Below are 16,219 nucleotides of genomic sequence, written 5' to 3' on the forward strand. Positions count from 1 at the left end.
AACTCCCCCAGCCCATTACAGGCTGTCCTGCCCCACCTGCCCTGGCACACTGCTGGCCACTCTTTCTCGCTGGCCAGTCAGGAAACAGGCCTAAACTCTTCTGCCTCCCCATCTCCACCCAGCTGCATCTCTGCTAACAGAACTGCACCGACCCTGCTTCAGAGCTTGCTTACTCCTGCCTTTGCCTTTCAAAACGGACCTTACTTCCCCTCCAGGTGCCCAACCGGATGTGACTGCATCCCTTGCGGTCCCACAGGCCATCTGCGCTCCTGAGGCCAGCCCTGCCCCGGGATTCCAGCTGTCTGTCTAGACACCTTAGTCTTGCACCAAAACCATCTCCTGGAGGCAGGAACGTCTGCACACCCCGCTCTGCACACAGCAGGTGCTCACACACAGTTACAGAACTGCTGTGGAACCTCAGGGTAGAACCTGAAAACCAGCAACGAACTTCCCAAGGCCACTGGTCCAGAGAAAGGAACTGTACGGCACTCTGGCAGCACCGGCCATTGCTCAGTCTGCCATTAGGGAGCTCAAGGGACCAGGCAACTCACCTGCTTCAAGCACTGCAGGAGGACACGGAAGACCAGGGAGTAGGGCAGAGAGCCAAGCCGCACGGCGGGCCCTGCAGATGCTGGGCCAGACAGCCCGGTGGGAGGTGACAGGGGGCCACTGGCCTTCTTCTCAGAGCCTCTCTCTGTCTCCCTGTGGAAGCAAACGGGAAGGGCACTGAGGCTGAAGCCCCCGATCCATGGGGTGAAAGACCCACTGGGCCCTTCAGACACACGGCAATCCCTGGGGTGAAGAGCACGCGCTCCGCCAACCTGCCCCGTAACCTGAGCGCCGTGGAACTGGGGAAGCGGGTGGGAGAGTGGCAGGGGGAGGTCAGCCACACGTACATGTAGTCACAGAGGCAGTACGGGCTGAACCGCACGACGCCATCCTTGGTGGGCAGGCCCAGGCGGTGCAGTGAGTCGGCCCGCAGCAGCAGCAGGAAGTCAAAGGCCTGAGGGAACAGAAAGCGCCATCCACAGAGCAGGACCGTAATGGACCCATGCCCCAGGCCCACTCGTTTCTCAGGAAAGGCTGCTTCCACTAACAGCAAACACACCCCAACTTCTCCACGCAGGCAGTGGCTGGTGGTGGGGGCAGCATTCACGGCCCTCTCCCTGAGCCCAAGGCTCTGTGACATCCCACAGCAGATGGCGGTGCTGGGACTCACACCACAGGTCCACCCCTAGGACGAAGGAAAGGAATGCCTCTCATGCTGGCTGGGTAACACTGCTTCAGGCCTGAGTGCCGGAGAGCAAACTTCTGCTCAGGACACTCACTTCCTACAGTGACAGTGGAGGAAGGTCCCTTAACTGGGCTCCCTGAATGACAGAGGGAGATGCTCTGGGGAGGGCTGGGCTTCTGTCTGTGACCTCGGCTCAGCCTGGTGTCAGCATGCACAGTGGGAGCTCAAGGCAGTTTGTCCTGCCAAGCCCCCGACCCCACACAGCCACAGCCTTTGCTGTAGGTTGCTGACAGACTCTGAAGCACCAGGAATGGAACATATGCCTCCCTGTAAACTGCTGTGATACCCTTTCTCTGTCCCCATCCCAGGCTGCTGTGTGACTGGACTGACATGCCACAGCAGCTCTCTGGCTGCACGCAAAGAGAAGGCAGCAGGTGCCACAGCTGGTACTAACAGAGGGGACAGTTTGCTGGAGAACCCCCCCCCCCACACACACACACACACTTGCCACCAAGCCTCCTGCTAGAGGTCACTATACCACCATGACTGAGGCAGCTGCTGGGCCCCCGGGGAGTCGACCTCGAGCCAGCCCGGCAGGCCCATCATACCTGCAGCCGGATGCTGCTGGCAATGGGCAGGGTGTAGCTGTGCTTATAGTGGAGCTGGATGTGACTGACGAGCATCTCGTACACACGCATAGCGTGGCTGGCAGGCAAGGTGTACAGCTTGGTCTGCAGAGAAAGAATGCTGGTCACCAGGAGGGCAGGAGGCCACAGTGCAGCCAGGAGAGAAACCAGAACAAGCCTTAGAGGCAACTGGGTAGCATCTACCATTTAAAATGCATAAACAATTCAAAGTCTCTAGGACTTCGCCCCTCAGACATCCCCACACGCAGGCATGCAGTAATAGCAAAAAATCAGAGCCAGCCTCGTCCCTGTCATCCACAGGGAATCAGTTACTAAACCAGCAGAGCGCCACGCAGCCGTGTGAGAGGACACCCTGCGGGCTGAAAGAGCACACTCCACACACACAGCGGAGGATAAACCAGGGCAGGACAAGCACACAGGATGCTCTGTGAGGGGTATAGGGCAGTGGTCGGCAAACTCATTAGTCCACAGAGCCAAATATCCACAGTACAACGATTGAAATTTCTTTTGAAAGCCCAAAATCGACTTCTGCGCATGGGCCACAAAGTTTCAATCGCACATGGTATTTTGTGGAAGAGCCACACTCAAGGGGCCAAAGAGCTGCATGTGGCTCTGGAGCCATGGTTTACTGACCACTGGTATAGGGTATCTTTTTTTTTTTAATTGAGTCCAGAGAGAAAGCGAAGGATAGATAGAAACATCAACAATAAGAATCACTGATCGGCTGGCTGCCTTCTGCACACCTCCTACTGGGGAATCAAGCCCACCACCCAGGTATGTGCCCTGACCAGGAATTGAACTGGTGATTTCTTGGTTCATAGGTCAACATTCAATCATTGAGCCACATCAGTCGGGTACAGGTGTCTTTTGATGTGATAAAGGTGTTCTAAAAGTATCTGTAGTGATGGCTACACAACTCTGTGAATACACTGAAAACCACTGTTCACTTTAAACAGATTAATTGTATGGTATGTAAATTATATCTCAATAAAGCTTTAATAAAATAAAAAACCTTGGGGACAAATGGGTGGCAGCCCTTCCCTCCTCTACTGCTGGGAGAGCTGAGGGCATTGTTGGGCAATGACTCAGAATGGCTCTGCATAGTATGGCCCTGACCAGGCCGAGCCCACCCTCTCCATGCGGTGACAAGTCAGAATCACACCCAGGCTGCCTTCTTTGACCCCATGGAGCCCAGTTCTCCAGGAGATGTGTCCCCTAAAGATCAGCACTCCAACAGGCACAGCTGGCCACCACACCCCCTCCCGGAAGAGTGGAGGCCCACCTGAAGGATGACCAGGAGCCCCAGGACAGCAGTCTTCACATCCTCCAAGGAGGCAGAGTATGCCGCCATGTCTCTTTCCTCCAGCTCTGGGGGCGGAGAGAGGGAGCGGGCAATCACCTTTGGAGAGAAGATTTGTATTTCAATCCCGATTCCAGAGCAGATCTGCAGACAGCGCCCATCCCTGCTGGGAGGGAAGCCCTGCCCCTGAGAGACCCAGCCAGGCCTTCTGCAGAGGATGGGGACAGAGTCCAGAGCACGCAGGGCCTTGCCCCAAACAGGAGGGGTCCTTCTGGCAGCCCAGGGACCGGAGCCCCAGCAGCTCTCACCTTCTCAATGATGTCCAGCAGGCTGTTGAAGTGGTGGGTGTGGCAGCCTTCGGCCAGGTCCACCAGCAACTGGGTGGCCAACTTCCGGACCTGATGGTCTCTGTCCTCGGGTATGTGGGAGAGCTGTGAGATGACCACCGTGTTGATGAGCTCCTCCTACAGCAAGCACAGTGGAGTGAGGGGCGCTGCCTGCAACAGAGCCTGGGAAGAGCTAAAGCACCACTCCAAATGGGAAAAAGCATGGCCGGGATGGGTCAGCTGTGAGAGTCCCTTCCAGGGTGCTCTGCCCGGCCCCTCAGTTCGGGAAAATGGCAATGGTTACAGGATGGCCCAGCACAGGCACAGGCCCTCAGGCTCAGACATGATGGAACAGTGAATGTCCTCACTTGCTCTTTGTCACTGACCATCACAATGAACATAATCTTACATGGAAGGCCCTCTGTGTGCGTGTCTGGGGTATGAAGGCTTGTCCCTAACATCACAGATCGACCTTAATAGGACGGCATAACGAGAGCTTTTGGGAAGGCAGGGCAAGACTGGCCCTGATGTGAGGGACCCGAGAACCCAGTGTGGCTTCCTAGAAGAGGGCACTGAGCTGGACTCAAGGGACTCAGGGAGAGGGAAGGCTGAGAGGGCAGGAGGAGCACCGGGAAGGCCCAGTGGCTGAAAATCAAGGGGAACACACCGAGCCTGAGGTGCATCTGCTGGAGAAGAGCATGGTGGGCAGCTCTGGCCACAAACCCAGGGAAAGATGGGCTGGAGGGAGAAACTGGCAGTAGAGACAGGCAGGGCCTGGCACTACCCCAGCAGCTAGTGGTCGGGCTGGGGTCCACAGAGTGAGTGTGATTACAAAGACAAAAAGAAAGAAAACATCCCCATGCAAGACTCTGCAAAAAAACCTCTTAACAGGACAGAAACTGTGCCCTCCTGCCTGCTCAGCCACACCTCTGAGCCCAGCTCAGGCCTGGCAGAGGATACCATGGAATATATGGATGGATGGATGGATGGATGGATGGATAAACAAACAAGGGAGAAACAGACAAAGCCTAATGAGAAAACCTACCACAAAGGAGTGTGCCAGATCCCAAGTCCCGGGCAGATCCCGCAGGCTCTCAGTGCCCGTGAGGGCCATACAGGGCCTCTAGGGCCAGCCTCCCCCTCACCCCTGATGCCCCAGGGTGCCCCCGCCAGCCACGGGACACACACCTCATAGAACTGCCTGTTGATGAGCAGCACGAAGGACAGGACGTCCAGCACCTTGATACGCACGGCACTGCGAGATTCATTCCTAGGGGCAGAGGCACACCTTCTGGGGCCTGGTGGGAGCACCACTGCCAGCCGCACCCCTGCACCCGGCAAGCTATGCCCAGCTAACCCTGCACCCCAAACTCCGAGAGCTCCCCTGGGAACCCAGACCCCAGGCACTGCAGGAAACTAAGACTCCCCTTCTGCCCCTCCTCCCCCCTGCCACAGCCTGGGTGGCAAGGCACTGACTTTATTTCTCTCTGGGTGGGACCCAGCTTTCCAACACCCAAAGAATGGGGGAACGAGACACAGAACTCAGTCCTCAGAGAGGCATCTTTCTATATAACCACTCCGCAGCAAGCAGCAGAGGCCTATTCTGCCCTACAAGAAAACATCTTTTTTGATTCTTGAAAGTAATCATTCTCAATGAATAGGAAAACATTTTCCTGTTCATTGAGAATGATTACTTTCAAGAACCAAAAAAGATATCCTTGGATATGAGGGCGATCTGGCTGCAACATCTGTCACCCCATTGATCGCCAGGGTTGATTCGGCTAATCTGGCTGGCTAGGCGGGTGTCCCTCTCCTCCCTCACCGATCCATGTGTGTCCCTCCCGAAGCTGCGCGCTCGGTCGAAGAGGATGACTTTCCCCCAAGAGGAGAGGACCGGTCTTCGGTCAAGGGTATCCGAGTAGCTGCGCTCCCCTGCTAGAACCTCCAAACAAGCTCTCAAAAGAGATAGCCTTCACTCTTCCTGTCCTAGACCCCAGCCCAAGGCACAGACACAGGGGCAGGTTCCAGGGCCCAAGAGGTGTCCAGAGTCTCCCTACCTGAAGAATTTCTCCATCAGTAACTGCAGGTTGTGAATCCAGCCAACCTTTGCCGGGTAGATTGACTGAGCCCTGTAGGTTATTAAGTTTAAGAGGGAGGACTCCTGTCAAAAGAAGAAGAACCTGCTGTGAACCAGCCACTTTGCTGCCTCTCCCTCCGGAGACGTTGTAATGAGCACACCCTGTGCTAATGGCCGCGCAGAACAGTGAGACCAGCCACTTCAAGGCCTGGGAGGGGGCTACCAAGACAAAGCTTTACTGGCAGCAGCGAAAACTCATTTAAAAGCACATGTAAAGCCTTGGCATCAAGCTGAGCATTTCTGGCACAAGGACTGCTGCCGCCCGGAGAGCAGACATGCTAAGCAACAAGTCCCCGCGGCGCTGGCCAGCACCTTCCCCCGCACAGGTGGGAGGAAGCTGACAGTCAGGCTGGCACTGTGCTCTGAGCCACACATTGTTTTCTGACACCTTCACAGACGTCCCTGCTGGAGTACAAATCTCAGGAGAGCAGGAGCCTTTATTTCAAACACTGTCTCAGACCCACGCAGCCAGGGTTCCCAGAGCGAAGCAGAGCCCTCCCTACAAGCCTGGAGGAACCGCCCTCCTGCCTGAGCAGCAAAGGCCCCCAGGTTTCCGAGAGGTGGTCTTACAGGTCTTTGGTCTGCGCATCTCTCAATGAGCTCGAAGTATCTCTCCTGGGAGCCATGGAACTCGTTCTGATCACATAGCTCTTCCACTGTGGTCAGCAGGTCGTGGACAATGGCCCTGAGCTCTGGGCTCTCCAGGCTCTGCAACACAAATGTGCAATTACACAGGAGTGACGTCTGGCTTCCCTCAAGGACTCAAGACCAGCTGCATCCAGATCCCCCCATGCCCTTCCATGGACACGGGGAATGCCCCCCGTGGTGCTGGGACCCAGGAGGCAGCCGGGCTATTCCTGCTCATTCACCACCCCAGGAAGTCCTGGCTGTGCCCACACAGGGACCAGCCCCCAGTACTTGACACTGCCCCAGGCTCAAACACCTTCTGAAGACCCCAGGGAATGGTCTCCAGCCTGCCCCTCTGGGATGAGGAATGAGAATCCAGTCCTTCCTCCCCTTGGCTGGCCACCTAAACACTGGTCCACGCTGGTCCCCAGAAGACCCAGCTCTGAGTCCTTACTAGACACTTTGTGATCTCTGCAGCCCCCACACCAGCATGTCCCCCTTCCTGCTGTGGTCACACTGTCCTCCAATATTACACCAAGGTTATGGCTGGCTTTCCAGATGCGGACAGAACTGTCTTCAGGGTCCACTTCCAGGCCATAAAGGTGATCTGATCTTGATCAATGCCAGCACTGCCCCCTTGAACACCTGCTACATATTCCTGCTCTCAATGATGGGGCGCACTTGGAAAACCCAACTGTCTTTAAGGGATGGTGAGCTGACACCACTAAAAACCAGCAGGGATTGCACCAGGCAGGCGCAGAGGGAAGGCCTTATGAGAGCTATCATTCAGCTGCAATGAACCAGCCACCCCACCGGCCCAGGCCCTGGTCCCCAGGGAAGGGCCCCTGGGCCTGCCGGTCCATGGTCTTGGTCCTCCCTGTGCCCAGTCTTCTCGCTGGCCTGACCTGCAGCTGCTGGAGCAGGCGTTCGATAATGTTCAGCAGAATGTCCCACGTCACAGCCTGGAGCTCCCTCTTGTACTTCTTGATGAGTCTGGTTATGGAGAGGACGATCTCATAGGACACCACCTCGTTCGGACAGGTCATGGCCTGGAACAAAAGGCCCGGGGAGCAGGCAATGGTTAGCCACAGGAAGCCCCCATCATGTCATCCATGAAACACACGCTTATCTCACAGGCCACCCAAGTATCATAGGAATCCAGAAGTGTTTTCTACACTGGCTCAAAAAGGCCTGACTGGCTAAATTTCAGGGCTCTGACTTACTGGCCTAGAGGAGCCTAAAAGCTGCCCTGATGCAAGCTATGCCCAAAGCCCCATACCCACTGCCTCATGAGGGATGGGCAGGGCAGAAAAACAGCCCAAAGGAGATTCTTTGTTGAACCTGTACACACACAGCTCGTCGGAGCTGCTCTCCCTGTGGGAAGTCGCAGTTGGTACAATGGCCCCGCTCCCCGGGTGCTGTGATAGCTACGTGAGAAACATACACAGGAAGCACTCCAGATACAGCCAGGCACCATGGAAACAAGCCCATCACTGGCCTCCATTCTAGGGCGAGTGATATCACCAAATAAAGTCCTCACCAGTTAGTGTCCCATCCCTGGCAGAGCCTTGGACAGTCCTAACGATAATTTTCAAGATACAAAATCTTAAGATACACGCTTTGCTTGAGGAAGGGACATTCAAACGGCCCTAAACTTCATTTCCAGTTGCAAAGCAAGTAAGTGACTGGAAATATCCCCACAGTCCCTGCCACAGAACCCGGACAATGGTCTGTTCTGGCCAGTCAGGAAACCCGAATGAGGTGAGTTCTCTGGCTCTCACCAGCTCCTGCGGCACAAAAAACGGGTTACCTCATAAAATGATGGCAACACAGATGTCGGGGAGTTCTTGAGAGAATGGAGTCGGTGGGCTCCCCAGAGAGCCATGCCAACGAAGAATACAGCTCCTCTCAGCAGCGGGGCATCTTCCATGTAGGCTCTGAAAATGTTCCCCAGAAAGACGAATGTGAGCAGAGCCTAGGGCCAGTGTCGGCCTGCTGCAGGGTCCAAGAGTAGGCTCAGGGTGGCCCAGGCTCCTTGTGGCCTCCCCAGAGGTCCTGCACTTATGGGGCAGAAGCAAAGCTAGTGAGAAGTGCTGGTCAGGGAACACAGAGGCCAGGGTCAGCAGCAACCATTCGATTCATTCACACATTGCTCACCACGGAGCCATGCCAGATGCCAGGGCATGGAGGTGAAAGGAGACACAGACATGAACCAAAGAGCCACGTAAGGAAATGCCAAGTTGCCACCTCAAATCACAGCTAAGAAGGAAAATCACGGGATAGGAAAACAAAACCTGCTTGAGGCGCTCAGGGAATCAACAATGGCGCCTAGATGTCAAGGAGCACGTAACCAAGGTGAAAGGTATTCCACAAGAGCCAAGGACACGTGCAGAGGCCATGGCAAGATGGAGGGAATGAGAAGCTGTGGCTGGGGCAGGGCCTGAGCACCCAGGCCTTGCTGCAGGGAGGACTTTGGTTTTGATCTGAGAGCCCTGAGAGCCACCGTAGCTTCAGGCAAAGGATGACAGAGATCTGTGCTGGAAAAAGAACACGTGCTGCCGTGTGGAGGAATGGACTTCAAAAGGCCCAGAGTGGGCAGAGGAGTCCATCGAGATGAGAGCTGAGGGGGAAGGGCGGAGGCCCTTGATTGGACAGATGTAAGCCTCCTCTAAGGGACAGAAGCAACAGGACTGATAATGGTTTGGCTGTGAGAGGTGAGGGCGAGGGCCTCAAAACAGGATCAAAGGTGAGGCAGCCAAATATGGGAGGGAGATTTCGAGTTCAGTTTTGAATGTTCTGATTTTGCCCGCAGAAGTTGAAGAGGAGAGCAGATCAGGAGCTTTAAGATGTACGCTCTGGTTTTAGCACAAGCTTCTGGAGCAGTCACCCCAAAGGAACAGGAAACCTCCCCGTTCGCCTATACCGGGCAAGACAACCTCCTCACGAAGGCTCTGCAGCAGCCGATCCAGCTGCTTCACCCTCACCTTCTGCAGGCCCTCACCACACTCACCTGTCCTCCATGATGCGGCACATGTTGTAGATGGCACTGTGGCCCAGGTGGGTGCCCAGAAGGTTACGCATCAGCTGGGAAACAAAACACACCAGACACCATTGGCAGACACGAGTCCCATGACCCCAAACTCTGGCCAGCCCTGCACAGCCACTGCTCCAACACCCTTCATGTCCAGCCATTTTCTTCCATCTCTTCCCAAACACAGAGGCCACAGAGTTCCCCAAATGCCATCAAAACCCTGACTCAGCTCAACCACCTTGGGGAAATGTCACTGGACTCCCCTTAACAGGCCATGTGTGGCCATTCCAAGAATCAGATGGCCATTCATTAAAGACAAGGTGGCCCTTGTCCTGCCCATGTGCCTGGCTTATAACTTCATCTAGGGAAGGACTCTCTAGACAACAGTTCAGACCCCCACCTTCCAGCAAGGCTCACAGAGCTCCTTGACATTGATGGTGCGACAGAGAGTGACGATGAAGAGGGGGAGGCTCTCGGCTGGCAGGCAGTTGTAGCAGACCACGGCATCCAGCACCTGCAGAGACACCTGGTGGGTGGAGAGGGGGGTCACACCAGCCCTGCCTCAACTCCCGCACAAAGGGAGGTAACATCCCAGCCTCCTTCCCACCCTCCTTCGGTCAGTGACTATTGCCCTTCCACTGCCAAAGCAGCCTTCCTCAAAAGCACAAGAACAAGTGAGTGTCTGGGGGATACTTCATTATACATCCCAAACACTGAACTATGACCCCACAACGGCCGTCACCCAATCACCTTTACTTACAGGAGTGTGAGGCTCAGAGAAGCCGAGCAGCTGGCCTGGAGCCACATGGTCAGTGAGGGGACTTAATCCCAGAGCCCACCCAGACTATCCAGGAGGGTGAAACAAACTGTCTGAGAGGGCAGCTACTGACCTTTATGTCGTTGAAGGACACAGTCTGCACACACAGCAGGCAGATCATGCTGTTGGAGAAAGCGCAAAGTCAACTGAAAGGCTATTTCCCAGAGGCTGCATGGCCCCAATTTATTTTCTTTTTTTCTTTAATATATTTTATTGATTTTGTACAGAGAGGAAGGGAGAGAGATAGTTAGAAACATCGATGAGAGAGAGTGATCGATCAGCTGCCTCTTGCACACCCCCTACTGGGGATATGCCCTCAACTAAGGTACATGCCCTTGACCGGAATCGAACCCGGGAACTTTCAGTCCCCAAGCCAACGCTCTATCCATTGAGCCAAACCGGTTTCGGCCCAATTTACTTTCTGATACTCCACAGAGTCAGTTACATGGGGGGTTCCTCCTCCCCAGGGCCCCACTCACCCACAGACAGGCAGGTGTTGCCCCTGCCCTCATGGGTTTCACAGAGTGTTTAGAAAAAATGACAACAAGTAAGTAAAACCAGAATATATTATATTCATTAAAAATAAAATACTAGGTCAAGCCTCAAAATATCAATTTAAGTAGCAGGTGGCTACGGCCACTTCTAACTTCTCCACTAATTTGGTGGTTTCAACAGCTGTTCACCCTACAGAGCTGAACTAAAGACCCAAGACAGTGGGACTAGGATCAGAGTAACATTATTAGAATTCTTTTCTTACTGGACCATTGATGCAATATATTCATCGAGGTAACAGCTGTTGAATTTGACCAAGTTCACAAGCACCTGAAGGAATTCTGAGGACAGGCCGATGTCCATCCACTGCAGGACAAACTCAGCTGGGGAGAAGAGGAAGAGAGCAATGTACTTCCCCCCACCTCCTGCCCAGGAAAACACATCCCATCCCTTCAATGCTGGGAACCCCATCACCAGTCCCCATGCAATGACAGGCAGGCCACGCATGCACAGAGTCCAGGGAGGCTCAGCTGGAGCCTGAGCAGGTCTGCATGTCACAGACTCTGGAATTCAACCCCCAGCATGCACTGAGGGAGATCTGGGCAGAGAATCGGTAGCAGTCTGGAAGTGCTTGTGCATCTGAGGCTCAGAGACCTGGCCCAATGCTAGAGGTGTCAGCGTCAGCAGGACACATGTTTAGGAGGCAGATTCCTGGCCCCCCCCCCAGCCCCAGAAAGAATCTCTCAAAGGAGACACGAGCAATGCTTGGCGTTAGCCAAGTAAACTTAGACAGCAAACCTGACCATGACCCCATCAGCACCCGTCCTGGGGGCAAACTAACAGCTGAGGCCCATTTCTGACCAATACAACAGCAAGGAATTTAGTCCGATATAATTCTTCCTCCTCCTTTCCCTCCTCCCCTGATCAGTGACATGAAATCTCAAGACTCACAGAAACCTCACACCATCAGAACAACAAGCAGAAAAGCCAGCAAAGGGGAGAGCTGGAGGTCAGACCCAGGGCACGAAGAGGGCAAGGAGGCAGACCCTGGCCCCCCAGAAACCTCAGGGCACTCTGGGTATGACACAGTCTAATGCCCAGTTCAGCATCCTGCACTTCCTACAGCGGAGTGCAGACCACCTCCTGCCAGCCTGAGAGGCACAGTGAGACACATTCCCCAGGAGCTCTGAGCCAGCGGGTCTGGAGAGAAGCCCAGGACTCTGCATTTTTAACAAGCTCCCCCAGGAGATTCGGTGGCTAACCCAGGCTGTATGTGAGTAAGCAGAGCTGTGTGACGGAGCGCTGACTGTAGGCCATTCCTGCACACTGCAGCGCTCCCTCAGGGCCCCGGCGGCTTCCACATCCCAGATTAAATTTGATCACCAAGGCCAGAGAAACCTCACACCCAGAGTGGCACCCACCCAGTTCTTCTTCCAAGTAGGTAATGTGTCTCCCATCATCCGTTAGGGCCTTGAACACTTCCAGTCTTTCTTGGAGGTCTTCATTGGAGGGATAATCCTTGATGATCTTGAAGAAGAGGGCCCTGAGAACACCCAAGCGATCCCCCTGAAACAAAATCACAAGGTCAGCAGTCCTGCTTGCATCCCCTGGTCACCTGGGCTTCTCGGCAGCTGGAAGAAGTCCAGGAAGTCCAGTAGGCTCCAACACTCCCAACTCTGGGCCCTTTTCCCTTCCCACAGGAAATGGCTATGAGGGACAAACCGGGAACATCAGAGCAGTTCGGAGTAGGGAACCAGACGTACTGGTCATCTGACCAGCATGTGTAAAGCACCCACTATGTATTTAGCTGTGGGCACACAGTAGGGGCAGTGCAGTTCCATACCCCCACCTCTACCACACTCACAGCCCAGGGTGGACACATCTGTGCTCACAGCACAATGACAACGATCTAACTGCACTGACGGTGATGGGGCCTCTGGGGCAGGTGGGTGTGAAGGAGGAAACAGAGGAGGGGAGGAGCCTTCCAGGTAGCAATGGCAGAAGGCGGCCTGAGTGGTCCAGGAACAGCAGAGACCAGTGAGGCCAAAGCACAGTGAGTCTGGGTGGCCCAGAGAGAGGGAACGAGGTCAGCAAGAGCAACAGTAAAGTGGTGCATTCGTGCCAGGCACCGTCCTCACCTTTGTGCATAAACTGCCTCATTTACTCCCTAACTTTCCAGAGGAGGCAGGAGCCACGGGCATCCTCTTCATAGGTGAGGACACGGAGGCTCAGGGAGCCCCAGAGACTTGCCCAGGGCCCCAATGATACAAGAGGCAATGCCAGGATGCCCACTACGGCCGTCTAGCTGCAGAGACCTTGGGAACTACAGGCCCTGGGCCTGGTGACTTCGTCAAAGACAGGAATCCAAGTGGGACCAGCAGGAGCAGTCAGTGGGTGGCCCAAAATCATCCCGCACCCATCCTAGCTCCACCTGAGCAGACCCAACACCCTTACCTGTCCCTGCACGATGGCCGTCAGGAGAGCCAGCACTGCGTGGCGGGCCTCTGGGGGCCGTTCCGGCTGCAGCAGGTCTGCAACTGCCTTCCAGAGTGCTTCCACTGCATGCTGCCACCAGCAGAGAGGGGAGAGAGATTAGGGTGTGCTGGATCCCTCAATGAGAGCAAAGGGCAGAGCAGAACACCAGGGTCTTTTGACTTAGATCTTGCATCATTCAAGCCCACATCTTGTATGCCTGTCACAGCCACAGTGACCATGAGCCTGACAAGGGGAAGCTGCAAGCCACTTCAAAACCCTCACCAGTCCCCAGGTTAGGGGAGGGAGAGAAGGGCAGGCAGGACAGAGAAACCGCCCAGGCTGCCTCCAGAGATCGCAGGGAGTCCACCTTAAAGCTTGCTCGGACTCTTTTGGGAAAAGCCAGTAGAAGAGGCTTAGAACAAGAAGCACCACAGTACTCCCTGGGCCGGTAGCCTGACATAGAAATCCACCCCCTGGCTTCCTCTGTGTAATCACACCAGCCCAGCTGTGGGCCACTCAGTGCCAATTCCCTTCCCCACCTCTGCTGCCTTGCTTGACCTGTCAAGAACTCTGTGCAAGCCTGGCCAGTGTGGCTCAGTGGTTGAGCATTGACCTATGAACCAGGAGGTCACAGTGTGATTCCCAGTCAGGCCACATGCCCCGGTTGCAGACTCGACCCCGAGTAGGGGGTGTGCAGGAGGTAGCCAATCAATGATTCTCTCTCAATCACTGGTGTTTCTAATCTCTCCTCCCTTTTCCCTTCCTCTCTGAAATCAATAAAATAAGTTTAAAAAAACACAACTCTGCACAAGTTTCTGGAATTTGCCTCTAAATCCACTAGCCCATGGGAGACCTGACTCTTGTTCCCTACAGCTACCTAGTAGCTCTCATCACCTTCCCTTCTCTACATTAACCATCCCAGACTCTCTCCAACCAGGGTTTTCAGACGACTCACCCTTTCCTGAGCTCACTCCTTTTAGGAGAAGGACTAAAATGTCTTTTAGATCTTGTCTGACTAACATTCTGACCAGCTCAGCATACACTTAAACTTTCACCTCCTTTGCCCCACGCACAATATTCCCACAAATACAACAAAGGACACTGAGCCCTATCCAGGTCTGGCTCAGTATTACAGCATCGGCCTACGAGTTCGAGGCCCAGTCAGGGCACATACCTGTTACAGGTTCGATTGCCAGCCCAGGTCTGGGTGCGTGCAGGAGGCAACCAATCTTCTGTGTCTCTCTCACATCAATGTTTCTATCTCTCCCCCTTCCTTCTACTCTCTCAAAAAATCAATGGGGGGGGACACAAAACAACAATAACAAAAATGGACGCTGAATCTGTAGACTATCACAGCCTCATAGACCTATGTCTATTCACATGTAGCAGCTTACCACATTTCACCTTTCAGTACCTATAAAGGTAAGTTTATGAACACAAATACCTATTTTCACTTTTTAAAAAAGTGTCTTTATGTTGAAAGTATTACTATTTTCACATTTACCCTTAGCAATGTGCAGCCTGCATGTTTCAGACAGCGGTCACTCTCCCCCTCAGCAGATCTGAATCTGCGAGGTGTGAGGGCCACAACTCCCCGACTCACACAGACGCTGCGCAGGGCTAGAGCAGAGCGCTGGACATCAGGAGAGAGGCCGGAAAGCGCTGGCTGAAGTAAACGTGCCTGTGTCTGTAAGGCTGCTAATTCCACCATCCACACTCCTCTCGCCAAAAGCCAGACTGGTGAAACCCACACTCTTCCCTGATAAACTCTTTTTCCTTCCCCCCAATCCGTAATAAGAGGACAAGTAAGAACCCAAGATGGCTGCTTAGGTAAACACAGCTAAGCTGCTGCCATGCACAACAATTTCAAAACTACAACTAAAAGACAAGACGTCTACCACCCAGAACCACAGGAGAGCTGGCTGAAAGGAAGCTCTACAACTAGACTGAAAGAGAAAGAAGCACTCAGGGCACAAGCGCTGAAAAACTGAGGCACAGGGGCGAGCGCGCGATACAGGCAGGCAGCGGGTCCTGGCTGGCGGAGGGTGCTGCTTTCTTCAACCCGAAGAGACAAGCTCCCAATCTCTCCGTAATCGTTTCTGGGGAGAAACTAGACTGCCATTAGGTTGGAAAGTGAGGGTGGCATGCTTGCAGAGCTGCATGCAACAATAATTGTTTGCTGTGCAGGGAGGGCTGACAGGCAGCCATCACTGTTGGCCATGCCCCAGCCTAGTGACACTCTGAGACTCCACCCTGAGACTCCACCCCGCACAACCTACAAACACACCCAAGCTCCAAGCAGCAGCTTTTGCATACGAATGGCCTTCACTATTGCAGTTTAACCTAGCAAACTTGCAACCTGGTGCAGACAGCTCCAAAGCCTCCAAGCCCCAAGCAGGGAGGAGAGGACTGGTTCTCGCTGTAGCTCCTGCAGGGTGGCCTCAGACAGTAGCAGAACTGCACCCCATTGGAGATCCAGAAGCCAGTGTACCTACTGGTCAATGTGAGACACCAGATTTCAACTCCTCACATCCATAAGTGACACGTTTGGGAGGTGGACTCAGTGAGCACCAAAGCCCCACTGAAACAAGGCCTGCACCATAAGCATGTCTGCAGCACAGCAGTTCTTCCATTATAGATACAATGGGTCCTCACAGCCAATTTGCCTGGAGGTCAATTGCTCCCAGTGTTCCAACAGCAATCAAGGCTTAACTAAACCAAGATATTGCACTCAGCCCACAAAGGGGTATACCAAGAGCAACCACCTTGGGTGATTAGGAAGTTGAGCTTCTGGATCCTATAGATCACACAAAGCTACTCCATCAACACAGGGAGGCAACCAAAATGTAGAGACACAGAAGCATGTCACAAATGGGAGAGATGGAGGAAAGTAAACTACTGGACGACACAGTTCAGAATCACATTTATAAGGTTACTCAAGAATCTTCTAAAAACCACTGAGAAACTTGAAGAGACCTTCAAGGACCTTAATGAGAATAACAAAAAAAAGGAAAAGGACCAGTTAGAAATTAAGCACACACTGTCTGAAATAAAGAATATATAGAAACTCAACTGTAGATCAACATACACCAAGAGTCAAACCAAAGATCTGGAATATGAGGAAACAAAAAAC

The 16,219-nt window shown here is 53.9% G+C and overlaps 1 protein-coding gene across 8 annotated transcripts in view; it reads right to left on the minus strand.

The window, feature by feature from the left end:
• Positions 1-16,219, minus strand: part of TSC2 (TSC complex subunit 2) — a 40,498-nt gene that overhangs the window by 17,828 nt on the left and 6,451 nt on the right. For 6 of the 8 annotated variants that reach the window (XM_036409134.2, XM_036409132.2, XM_036409130.2 and 3 more), the window contains exons 4-19: positions 13,066-13,176; positions 12,033-12,177; positions 10,877-10,994; positions 10,193-10,241; positions 9,703-9,828; positions 9,282-9,355; positions 8,082-8,208; positions 7,177-7,320; positions 6,215-6,352; positions 5,565-5,668; positions 4,696-4,777; positions 3,490-3,645; positions 3,164-3,280; positions 1,843-1,965; positions 897-1,003; positions 552-702 (exon numbers count right to left, since the gene is read on the minus strand). In XM_036409134.2, coding sequence (XP_036265027.1) covers positions 552-702; positions 897-1,003; positions 1,843-1,965; positions 3,164-3,280; positions 3,490-3,645; positions 4,696-4,777; positions 5,565-5,668; positions 6,215-6,352; positions 7,177-7,320; positions 8,082-8,208; positions 9,282-9,355; positions 9,703-9,828; positions 10,193-10,241; positions 10,877-10,994; positions 12,033-12,177; positions 13,066-13,176 — 1,872 coding nt within the window. Of the gene's footprint in view, positions 1-551; positions 703-896; positions 1,004-1,842; positions 1,966-3,163; positions 3,281-3,489; positions 3,646-4,695; positions 4,778-5,564; positions 5,669-6,214; positions 6,353-7,176; positions 7,321-8,081; positions 8,209-9,281; positions 9,356-9,702; positions 9,829-10,192; positions 10,242-10,876; positions 10,995-12,032; positions 12,178-13,065; positions 13,177-16,219 lie in introns of those variants that run through there. The other 2 variants (XM_036409135.2, XM_036409136.2) reach the window with 2 other exon arrangements.

Source organism: Pipistrellus kuhlii, unplaced genomic scaffold, assembly GCF_014108245.1.
Source record: "Pipistrellus kuhlii isolate mPipKuh1 unplaced genomic scaffold, mPipKuh1.p scaffold_m20_p_4, whole genome shotgun sequence".
Taxonomy (NCBI): Eukaryota; Metazoa; Chordata; class Mammalia; order Chiroptera; family Vespertilionidae; genus Pipistrellus; species Pipistrellus kuhlii.